Raw genomic sequence first — 12,691 nt, 5'->3', positions numbered from 1 at the left:
TGTGCTGCTAATTTCTTACCTATGAACTGATTTTTAATGTATTTTATCGACTCATGACTCTGAAGTAGATATTTAGCCTGTCATTTCAAATCTGGTCCTTGATAACGTTTCACGTCACGTCCACACAATTTTAGGCATTTCTTTGGGCGAGGTAGGCATATTCTCCATTGCTTTGCATTGATTGAATAGCACAGGTCTACCTACAGAAGATGGAGGCTGCACTTGTCATTTTCCTTTGCTGTCGCGAATAGCCGTGTCACCTCTAGTCTAATGTTCTACCTCTGTGATGACTGCTCCAGCTGCTACTGTCCAGGGGTGAATTCTCAAAACCATCACTGCTGCCAACTTCATTAGCTACTTTGTTTTCGATGCAATTTCCGATTGGCAACTACCCAAGTTGCTAACTGGCTAACAACTACGCTTTCGAGAAATGCACCCCTGCAGCGACACAGTACAGGTGGGAAAACATTGTTCTGAATCTGATGGGACACGCTCCCCCGGGTGGTGGATTAGGATATGACAGGGGACATGGGGTTCTTTTCATTATCCTCACTTCCTTCCTCCCTTTTGCTTGAAGCCTCATGATGATGTCGCAAGACAAACAGAAGTTTAATTCAACATCTCACAAAAGATAATTTTCTCATTTACAATCGGGATGTTGACTTGGGAAACTTCTGGAGGTGCTGGAGGGCTTGGCTGACAGCGGGGAAGCCTTATTCTTTTCTTCTCCACGGAGGCGCGGCATCAATGAAAAGTGAGGCCAGAAGCACCGGTCAAGGACTGGGAGGGGAATGGAAAGAACCCATGACCATTCAGGATCCTGTTTCTCAAAAGCATCCTTACGATCAGGTAGCAACTGATGTTGCTTTGTTTACGGTGCAGTTTCTCATTGCAAACCTACAAAGTTAAAAAACACACTTCTGAGAAACAAAAAAAGCACCCCGAAATTACAGATAAGCATGGCTACTAGGGATGCAATCGATTAATCGACTTTAATCGATCAATGCGTTAATCGATTAAAAAACATTAATCGCAATTAATCGACAATCCACCTGACAAGAGACCCAGGTGAAATGGGCATGTGAAGAGTATGTGTGAAGAGGGGTGTGAATAGTTGGAATATTTAAATCACCTTTGGATTAAAGAATTGAAATAGGAATTCATTTAAATGTGGTATTTTACCTCAATTTTTAATTAAAATGTTTAGATTCAGTAGTTTTTTCGAGAAACTCGGGGGGGGGAGGTGGGGGGGGTGGGACGCCGCTTACCAATTAATCGTAAGTCGATTGATAAGGCTATCAACTAATGATTAATGAATTAATCGATAATTTGCATCCCTAATGGCAACTAAGTGTGGATGAAATTGTGGACATGAAGTATTCCAACAGTCTGTGTGTCTGTGAGGGGTTGACAAAGGAGAGGTCCAGGGGAGAGACTGTGTATGAGGGCACGTTGGCGTTTGTGTGTGTGTGTGTGCATGTGTGTGTGGGCGTGACAGAGGAGAGGTCCAGGAGTGAGACTGCGTGTGTGTTAGAGGAGAGGCCCAGGGGGGAGACTGCGTATGGGCGTGTCTGCACGTGTGTGTGTGTGTGTGAGTGTTAGGGCGTGACAGAAGAGAGGTCCAGGGGTGAGACTCTGCGTATGGGCGTGGCTGCGTTGTTGTTGGAGAGCGGTGCGAAGACTTCCGGCGTGGACATCTCCAGAGGCGACAGCTCCCCTTGGTCACGCACCGTAGCAGAGATCTGCATCAGCAGGGCCTTACCCGCATCACGGGCCTGGAACGCACGCACGCACGCATACATACACGCACGCACGCACGCACGCGCAAAAAGATAGACAAGACATGACATTACATTAAGCTGACTGTTGTGTGCAGTTATTACTCGGTTGTTAGTTACACACACACATTCAACCTTATGTGCTACAATAAAGCACGGACACAAGAGTTGCCATTTAACGAGCCGTGGCTCCTTTTAGTGAATTTGTGAAGACTAAATACACAAACTAATGCGCATGTGCATATTACTATTAAACAATCACTATCAATGCGCAATGAAATAAAGTAGATCCATATATTCCCATACATAACACTGACGCTTTTTAATCCAAAGGGATTTACATTTACTATTTTTCCCTGGAGCAATGTGGGATTTGGTACCTTGCTCAAGGGCATATCTCAGCCATGGATGGAGGTGTAGGGAGAGGTCAGGTGGGATTCGAACCGGCAACCCCCAGATTGGAAAGACCAACTCCCTAACCACTAGGCCACGGCTGCCCATGACCATTCATTACAGGCTGTGATGTACATGTGAACTTGTCCTGTATATTTGAATGCTACGGAAAGTGTAAGGATTTGCCTAGCGTGTGTGCTATGATCAGAAGGCAAACTTCACGGTGAACTGGCGCAGAGACAAAAGGACATCTACTACATAGTACAGCGTGTGCAGAATTATTAGGCAAACAGGTTTTCTGACCATATCGCCCATTCTATGCATATTTTCCAACACCAACCTGTATGAACATGAAAACCTGTTGGATTTAACCATTCCAGGTCATGCACATTTGTAAAATAAGAGCGGGTGTGATTATTTTGTTTTCTATGGTATGATTACAGGATGAGAGATGTGTCACTTTTTTCTAAAACGTTTCTTCCTGCACATAACCCATTTTGTCCTAATATAAGCCCTTTTTGGGAAAGGGTGCCCTCTTCCTATTAAATCCTAAATATCTCAGCATCCGAAGCACATACAAACATGAAATGAGTTATATTAAAAGCCAAGAACCTCCCCTTGCATTGTAATGTGTTCATTCAGCTCTAACATACCCACATAGTTAATAAAACAGCTAAAATCTCAAAATCCTGAAAAACCTGTATATGTGTCTCCAGGACACAATGGGTTAACATTAAAAAATATATATATATGTTCCAGCTGAGCTACTCACGTCGTTGTAGTCGCAGCAGCGTTGTGCGCATAAGGAGGACTCATCATACATGCCCTTCCTGTAGTAGTAGTAGCCCAGGTAGCGCAGCGCCGTGCTCACCTCCGCATGCTCCAACTGCTCCTGCAATACACACACACGCACGTAGGTGGGTTAATGCGCAGTGCACACACACCTGATTCACCATAATAAAAAAAAATACTACGGGGGCGCTGTGCCACAGCGCGCTAAGCCCCCACACTTGGGCTTGCAGGCCCATGGGGACCCCTGTCATTTCCCAACCCTACCGCATCTCTCTCCACACTCACTTCCTGTTGCACCTTCACTGTCCTATCAAAATAAAGGCTCAAAAAGCCCATAAAAATATCTTTAAAAAATAAAAAAAAATACTACAAACACACAAAAGCCACATGATCTTCACAAACACTACACACATATGAATACAACCTGCTAAGCCTCCCTACGTTTGGGTTTGCATGCCCATGGGGACCCAGCTTCGAGTTAAGCCCGGGTCATTTCCCAGCCCACCCCCATTGCTCCCACTCGATTTCATGTCATCTCTTCACTGTCACTATCAAATAAAAGGCATAAAAAGCCCTCAATTAAAAAAAAATATATATTATTATTTAATTTCATTTTATGTTTTATACTGTGAAATGTATTCTAGAATCTGTAGTCCTACATGGGGAAGGAGGGAGGGATTGGGAGATTTGGTTTATTTGTACTACCATGTTTGAATATGATTCAAAGTGTGACATTTATGTGACTTTTATGCATTTTTTGTGGAAAACAAATTAATTAAATCAATAAACACAATTTAAAAATAATCAAACAAATAAAAATAATCCAGCCTGAGGTACATCTGTCAACACCCCTGCTATTTGTAGAGGTCTCTGTACTACTTCCCACTAGCCTGATTATCATCGACATTCAAATCTCTTCAATCCTGGTCTGACCAAGAGCACAACAATTAACATTTCCCATACGGCATGGCTGACCTGCCTCACATGGTTTCCTTACGGTTGTTTGCTTAGCCACAAAGTGGGAGGAGTTCCCGTATTTGCAGGAACTCAGAAAGTACTTGCATTGCTCTTGACCTGACTAGTTACAACGCTGAAAGTGTTGCTTCACTAGGAGGGCACAGCCTGACTAAGCGTTATTTGTAGAGGTCTCTGTAGTACTGTACCACACGTCTTACCCCACATGAGAAAATGTCTTTGATATAGATGATGTAGTACTGAGCAGCGTCGTCTGATTCATGGAGTTGTTCGTGCAGTCTGGAAGGGAAAACACAAACACACAGACGGAGGCTAGATCAATAGAATATGACGGCATCATTATTTTCTGAATTATTGGGTTTTTATGTTACTTTTAACATTTCATTTTACTGTGTCTTATATAATGTAATACTGTGTTATTTTACATGTCTGAAGTATAAGACAAAAACCTACGGTTTGCTAAAAAGTTACACATAATGAATGTCATACACTTAGGGTGAATCCCATTACACCCCTTAGCCCTATGCCGATCCCCTTTGCCTCCGTTTTGCGCGTCCACATGTAGGCGTAGTGGCATCCCGATTCACGTTCAGACAGATGGGTAGGGGTTTGCCACGCTGAGATTTTCCGACACCTCACTCCACAGACTGAGGGCTTCGACAGATTTCCCTGAATGCATTGCGATTGCATTTAAAAATGGGCGGCAAACCGCAGCATCCACAACAGCACACGAGATTAAGTATTTTCGCCGCAATTGTCGGTTTTAAAGTGGTAATAATTATTCCATTGTACTAAGTTTAACATTGTCCTAATGTGTGATGGCCCTTTTCTCTGTGAAACGCACATGAAAAAAATCGCTATTAACGTCAACCTAATGCATGGAATTAGTGACAGCTGTGAGTGTCATTCCGTGATTGTTGAAGGGGCATCCCAATCCATAGGGGTTGCGTTTCAAGCCCTACACCTTGCGGCTTTGTTTGAAAGCACGAGGGGCAAGAGGAAGGCAAAGGGGTAGGGGTGGAGATTAGTAATGTGAAAGGCCCTTACTTAGCCAGTTTGAGAAGAGCCATCCTTTCCACATCGCCTACTGAGTACGCCCTCCAATAACACTGAAACACAGATACACACACATACACACACACACACACACGGGTTAGACACTGAAAGTACTGTAGGTACCGCAACACTAAGGACTGAAGCTACACGCTCCCATGCTGTGCACTCACCTTCTTAGCTTCCACATGCTGGTTGAGTTTCTCGTAGCATTCACCAAGAGCAACGAGCATACGCGAGTCATTGGGTCTGCAAAAGAGCATGGGCATAACATGGGACATCATGGCTCATTTTAGATTTGGTCTGACTGAGCAAGACAATGCACACAATAGCCAACATATGTAAACACTCTTGAGATCTTTAATTCTGTATCTGAGGAGCACAACAGTGACTATATAACAGAATGCGTTACATACGCGCACACACACATTAATACAAGCAAGGGAAACGTGCGAACACACACATACACACTCTCACTCTCACTCTCACTCTCACTCACACACACACACGCACGGTGGTGGGCTTTGCGGTAATACCATGAAGAGTAGAAAAACACACACAAAACACAAACAAAACACACACACACCTGAGGTGGTGGGCCTTGCGGTAATAATATAGAGAGTAAAAGGGCATCTTGAGGATCTCGTAGGTCTGTCCAAGTCCGTACCAGGCTCGATAGTCACGTTTGTTCACCTCGATTGCATGTCTAAGGAGCCACACACACACAGAAAAACAGCACAGCGCACAAGATTTTTAAAAAATATATTAAAAGAACCTCACACTTGAAACAGATATAAAACCAAATGGTGTCAGTGCCCTTAAATGGACACAAGTATGAGAATAAGCTTTTTAACAGGCTTCTTACATTGCATCCATAATCGTCTTTCAGCCATCTTCTGTAGTTGAGCACAATCGTTCTCATCAATTGGACATAAAACTAAGACGCCAAACACAGTGTATAGGCATGCATGTCTATAGGCATGTATTCCGTGTGTGTGTTTTCCACTAAGGCCTGTATGAAGGGTAATGTGTTCTTCATTTCCGTGTATTCATGGCTCATGAGTGTCCATGCCCACAGGCTGTGTGTGTGTGTGTGCGTGTGCGTGTGTGTGCGCGCGCGTGTGTGTGTGTGTGTATGTGTGTGTCCTCACCTATAGGCCTGTATGGCAGCTGATGTGTTCTTCATCTCGTCTGTGTGTGTGTGTGTGTGTGTGTGTATCCTCACCTATAGGCCTGGATGGCAGCTGATGTGTTCTTCATTTCCATGTACTCATGGCCCATGAGGGTCCACGCCCCCAGGCAGCGTGGGTTCAGCTTCAGGGCTCGCTGGAAGTACAGGGCTGCCTTCTCATGCTGCGACCGCAAGCTGTAGTAGTTACCTTGACAACCACACAGCCAGGAGCAGAACATGGGGAGAATGGGACATAAGAAGATGATATTAGGGATGCATCAATACCACTTTTTTGAAAACCAATACAAGTACGAGTACATTAATGTGTGTACTTGCCGATACAGAGTACTGATACCGATACCTTTTACCACCAAAATACAATGAAAATTAATGCATGGCCTTGTTTTTTTTCTACCCATGATATTTTTATTGTCCATTTCCATGTAGATTTAAATGTTGGTAAATGTATGAGCTGGCACTTTTTCCCATGCTGCTTTTAAGTCCACAGAACGTGACAAGATTTTGCATTGTTTTGTGTAATAGCAGTATCGTTCCTGGTATCGGCAAGTGCTTGACGAGTGCGAGTACGAGTACGAGTATAATGAGCAGTATCGGGTGCCGATACCAATACTAGTATACGAAAACACAATGCATGCGCACATCCTGGACCACATCCATCAGACAGGTGTCGTATATAATGTGTCAAGCCTGTGTTTGTCAGTGAATCTGAGGAAGACCAAGAGGTCGAAACGTCATCATGCTTGCCAGTGAATGAATAAAAAGAAAAAAGTGACTTAAAAGAAGAAAAAATCCAAAAGCAGTGTGCGAACCTTTTTTCCACAAAGCATTATACATGCGGCTCATTCCACAAAAAGAAAGACAAATTGATACACCATAATTCCTAACATAATAAAAGTAGTTTTGGACCGGGCTACAAATGGGCAGGCTCCAATTGGAAGGAGTCTTAATACAAAAAAGAAAAGACTTTTATTTATTGAAACATGATGTATGAGTTGAGGGATTAAGGGTATGTGTGAACACATGGATAAAACAAAATAAAATCATTCAAGTCAAATCAAATGAACTTGATGTGCTAGTTATCCACACTAACAAAGTAAAGACGCAGATATAAACATACTGTATATATTGAAATCTCAAAATGCACAATGTGTTTTTTTTCACATTACCCCACATTTGGGCTTGCATGCCCATGATGACCCAGGTTCGAGTCCGGCCTGAGTCATTTTCCCAGCCCACCCCCATCTCTCTCTCTGACTCATTTCTTGTCATCTCTTCACTGTCACTACAAAATAATAAAGGTATAAAAATAAAAAATACATACCGATCACACAGCATGTCTCCACTCGGTACTTGTCAATCTCCACCAGATTGTGGGCCAGATAGCTGAGCTCCGGTTTCATACTCTACACAGGAGTACATGAGGAAGACAAGGGAGATGGAGGATAGGAAAACGGAGAAAAGATGATAATATAATTTTACATACACAAACAAGTTATTTTGCATGGAATTCCTGCACACCTCCTTTGGTCAGGTGTGTCAAAGGGAGAACCCTAGGTCACCAACGTTAGAGATAAGAAAGCTCCCACACACTGTCCACATTTGCAACATTTGGCTCAGTGGTTAGAGCACTGAGTTGGCAACCCAAGGGTTCCCGGTTCAATGCCCGACCGGACCACGGCTGAAGTGCCCTTAGGAGCAAGGCAGCTAACCCCCACACTGCTCCCGGGCGCCGCTCAGCAGGCAGCCCACTGCTACAGACTAGTGTGTGTACTTCAATGTGATTCACTAGTCCAAATGGGATTAAGTGCAGAGAAAGAATTTCCCCTAGGGGACTAAAATTGGCTCCAATTGGCTTAAATTGGCTCCAACATTAATTTGACATACATGAACAAGTCCATCAGGATTTACAGTAGTTGCAAGTACCCCAACAAACATGGTCCTGGTTTAGAACTTGTAGTAAAATGAGGACTCACTCGGACATAGAGCAGATTGGAGAAGGTGTCCATGTTCTCGATGCGGAAAGGGTCCTGCTCTCGCAGCTCGTTGAAGAGTGCAAGAGCCTTGTCAATATCTGCAAAATAAGACGACGGGACATTAGAAATGGGACTTAGGTGTCTGTGTGTATGATAGTATAGTGGGTGTGGTTGTGTGAGGTCTGTGTAAGAGTGTGGTGTGTGTATGTGTGTGTGAGAGAGACTCAGACTGACTGACGGACAGGCAGGCAGATGTAGGTTAGTTTAGTTTAGTTTGATATTTATTTGACAGGGACAGTGCACAACATGCAATTGAGCCAGATTATAGTCACAAGGCTAATGTTCATCTGTATTCCCTGCTTTTTGTAGAGAAAGTGCGCTCAACTCCGAAAAGTTTCTTACAAGGTCTTTGGGTGCAAACAAAGACGCTGAAGAAGGCTTAGGTCGAAACGTCTGTCTGTCTGCCACGCTAACCCAGTATTAAAACTGCAAGAAACTCATCCAGGAGTGGGGCTTTTTCACTACACATCTGTAGTCCCTGGATATAAATTGATGTCAAGTTAAAAATGTACCTCGTATGTTGTGGTAGGCGACGGCGATCTGTGAGATGATGTAGGTGCTTTTGGAGAAGCCGGCCTCGATGAGGCTCTGGTACTTCTGAAGCGCCTCCGTGATCATCTGCAGCTCCGTGTACATCTGAGCCAGGAAGAAATCTCGCACCCAGCACTCCGGCAGCGACAGGGACTTCAGCTGCAATACACACATTGGGCACGATCGTGACGAAGCAGTGCTGCTTTTGCTAGGCAGTGGGCATGCACACTTTGCCAGTTTGATGCGTTGTGGTTAGAAAATTCTAACCACAATGCATCAAACTGGCAAAGTGAGCATGCCCCACTGCCTAGCAAAAGCAGCACTGCATCATCACGATCTTGCCCATTACATCACATTACACTGGTGCTGACATCTTTATCCACGGCCAATAGTTATCAGAGGGTATTGATTACAGTCCAGGAAGTAGTCTGCCACCCAGCACTCTGGCAGAGACAAAGACTGCATTCCAATATGCGGACTTCCGTCCTTCCTTGCTCACTTGCCTGCTTGTGACCTCATGATGTCACAGACGACAGAAAAATTAATCAAAAATCTTGCAAAAGCTCAATTCTAATGTAATTTCCTCATGTGCAATTGGGATGGTGAATGAAGAACAGTCCCCCAAAAAGTTGTTGTGGCTAGGCTGACAGCGGGGAAACTTAATTGTTTTCTCCACGGTGGCAGGCCGTCAGCAACATGCGAGGCCACAAGCACAAGTGGAGGACGGGAGTCTGCATATTGGAATGCACCCAAAGACTTCAGCTGCAACGCACTCATTACATTGTGTACATAAAGTATACGCATGTAGTTACGAGTGATGTAGGTGTGTGAGCAGTGATTGAGGCCCAAGACAATTTCCCCTTCAGTGGACGATAAAGTCCAAGTAAACTCTAACTCTAGCATTATATTATATTAAATTATATTTCGTGTATGTGTAATATATTATATACAACAACACAACACCTAGAAAACAACAAGAGCCTCTTTGAGGGTGTGTGGGTGGGTGTGTCTGTGTGTGTGTTGTGTGTGTGTGTGTGTGTGTGTGTGATTTTTTTAGGGGATTTTATGCCTTTAACTTATTTTGACTGGACAGTCGAAGATGGTGACAGGAAGCGAATGAGACAGAGAGACAGGGGAGGATCAGCCGGACTCAAACCGGGTTCCCTGTGGGTGGGCATACAAGCCCAAATGTGGGGGGGTTTAGCGCACTGCGCCACAGTGCCCCCTGCGTGTCATCTTACCATTTCAATGTTGGTGACCAGATTGCAGAGTTCCAGCCAGGCTCCCCAGTGTAAAGGCAGGGCGTGTGTTGCGGCAACAAAGATGTCCACCGCCTCTTTAAGCAGATCCAGCTTCCGCAACACCACCCCATAGCTACACACACACACACACACACACACATGCGCGCACACACATGCACACGCACACGCACACACAGTTTGAGAATATGCATCCACAATCACTTAACACAGCAATACTGGCAAACATTGACCCAGCGATGCACACAATGATCACCTGTAGGCATGATGGTGCACAAGGAACAATAACATCCACAATCACTTCAGCACCTTCTCAGCCACAAACAAAACAATGAGCATTGGACACAATGCAATAAGTTGGAAACCAGCTGAATCCCCCGTATTTCCCAGATTGCTGTCAATAACAAATCATCTTTGTGTTGAATGGGCGTGTAGAGATAAAAGAACAGCCACCTTGAATAGGACAGGTCGGTGCCTGGATTATTAAATATTTAAAATGTAGTGCAAAACTACTTAGTCTTGGTGTCCTGTTTGCCGTAACATACTGTATACTGTAGTGTCAACTCATAGAGGCAGAATATTAGGGGTGACACTGCAATTTGTGACAGCACTGGAAAACGGCAAGTGCAGCCTCCCATCTTGTGTAGGTAGTGTAGGTACCTTCAGGTAATACAGATCATTTTTCCCCATCCATTTACATTTCTCAGGTCTACCTACAAATACCTCCAGCCTCCAAATAATGGCTGCCAGGATTGGCATGGAAAAGGGAGCGGGGTCACCTCTAATGTCTAATGTTCTACCTCTGTGTGTCAACTCATGTACTTACAGGTACAAGGCAAATCCATCCAGTTCCCCGGCAATGTGCTTCTTACTCAGCTCCACTCTCAGCTCCCTCAGGGCCTCGTTACGCACCTGACCCTTCTCCAGAGGGCCTACAGCCAATCACAACACAGCCAAACAAGAATTAACCAATCAGCTGGCAAGTACATCCTCAAAAACAAGGATGCTGTGATAAACAACTACCTTTTGTAACACTATTAAAATCTAACAAATCAGAGGTTAGCTGTACAATGAAGTTGGTTTAAAAAAAAACTCATCAGGAAGTTAATGGTCAGCAAACCATTGGACAATATTAACTGAAGGGCAAAGGTCTAATTGTCAAGAGAGGGACAGTAGCAGTCCTTCCATAAGAAGTGAGACCTTCAAACATATTGTGACCTGGCAATGCTACTCAAACAACACACTTCACCCCATAACAGCAATGCGGATATAGCAAAATTACAATCAAAAGCTTATCAAAGACTCCCTATACATCTGAATGGGCTCGTTTGTATTGTGCAGCTCACCTAGGCTGTCCACTGTCTCGTCATCTTTCTTCTTCTCTCCTGACTTGAAAAATAAATGATGAGAATCGTTAAAATGCCTGGTTGGTTATAATCACGAATGATTCATCAACTGCTACAGATATGTTTTGCTTACCAAGTATCGAGAGTACATATACAAAAAATAGGCTTTTTTACTGCGACAATCCCGAAGAAAATAGGCAGCGCGGTCATACTCCTTCAGGTCAAAGTAGGATTTGGCCAAACAGAGAGCGTCAAAGTCTGCAGCATCCTCCTAGACCAAACATGTATATAAAAGACACTCAACAGAATGTAACTTGACGGATAAAATGACATCAGAAATACCGTGATGTTACCACCTGTCAACATGTCAACATGAAGACTTGAACTCACCTCAGTGAGATCAGGAGGCGGGGGGTGTTCGTTTACTGGGAGAGGGTCCAAGGCAAACGCCAACTCGGAAGCCCTGTTAGTTACAAAAGCAAATGAGTGTACGGCTGCGGTATTGAAGACATTTTAAAACCCTCGCAATTAAATGATACAGTGCAAAACCAGCTAGTATTCCGCGGTTTGGGTAAGAGAAGCTAAGTTCTACAAAGCTAGCTGACAAAACACCGTAGTCGGCTTCCTTTCATAGCATTGCTAATTCATTTCGAGACAGGTTGATAACAGTGGGATACAACATTTAAGCGCTCACCACTTCACACTATGTACTAGCCCCCTTTCTCTGCATTGCGATATTATAGATATTAGTTGTTTTTTAATTTGCACCAAGTCGCCAAACTCCGTACCGAGCGCCGCCATTTTTCATAACCCTGCCTATACGTCATCAGGCAGTGAGACAGGATTGGTCTAGTGTTTTATCCGGCTGTCTGATTGGTCGGATGGACACTATGATTAGCCAATGTATGGACTGATTTTTAATATTTCTTTTTTCTGTACCAACCCTGCAATCATGAGTGCCACCTACCGTACGCACTGTATAACAATGTACATATTACTGGTATGATTGATATCCATGAACACAATGTATTTACGGTTGGACTACAATTCAACAAACACTAGTAAGTAATTATCAGGTTAGTTTCGACTCACCAAAAAGCGAAACAACAACAAACCAAGACCACGATTACAGAGGGGGCTTGCCTGTAGAGGTTTTGGAGAGGATCTGCTACTCTGCTGCTACCTACCAAGCATTTGGCCTAAGGATTTTGAAGTAGGCCTAGCAGCTTTATGATTTATGTCATGACTCATGAGATCCCCTGTTTTCTATGAAGTCCTCTGTAAGTGCACTGCTGCACAACTTTGTGTTACAGTAGTAGGGTTATGTGTGTGTTTGTTT

General features: G+C 43.9%; 1 protein-coding gene across 1 annotated transcript; it reads right to left on the bottom strand.

Moving 5' to 3' along the window:
- Window positions 1–726: 726 nt before the first annotated feature.
- cdc23 (CDC23 (cell division cycle 23, yeast, homolog)) lies at window positions 727–12,153 on the bottom strand. The gene is made up of 17 exons (XM_063197734.1): window positions 12,047–12,153; window positions 11,743–11,815; window positions 11,486–11,623; window positions 11,353–11,395; window positions 10,833–10,938; window positions 9,989–10,121; window positions 8,729–8,906; window positions 8,157–8,254; window positions 7,505–7,586; window positions 6,217–6,370; window positions 5,578–5,697; window positions 5,165–5,240; window positions 4,986–5,047; window positions 4,139–4,217; window positions 2,944–3,063; window positions 1,349–1,775; window positions 727–963 (listed from the first exon to the last, which is right to left on the bottom strand). Exons 1-16 carry the CDS (start codon window positions 12,151–12,153, stop codon window positions 1,599–1,601), a joined length of 1,746 nt encoding a protein of 581 aa, XP_063053804.1. The 3' UTR covers window positions 727–963; window positions 1,349–1,598.
- Between the last annotated feature and the right edge of the window lie 538 nt (window positions 12,154–12,691).

This window comes from Engraulis encrasicolus, chromosome 4, assembly GCF_034702125.1.
Source record: "Engraulis encrasicolus isolate BLACKSEA-1 chromosome 4, IST_EnEncr_1.0, whole genome shotgun sequence".
Lineage (NCBI taxonomy): Eukaryota > Metazoa > Chordata > Actinopteri > Clupeiformes > Engraulidae > Engraulis > Engraulis encrasicolus.
The sequence above is the reverse complement of the archived record's forward strand: the minus strand, read 5'-3'. Positions and strand labels throughout refer to the sequence as shown.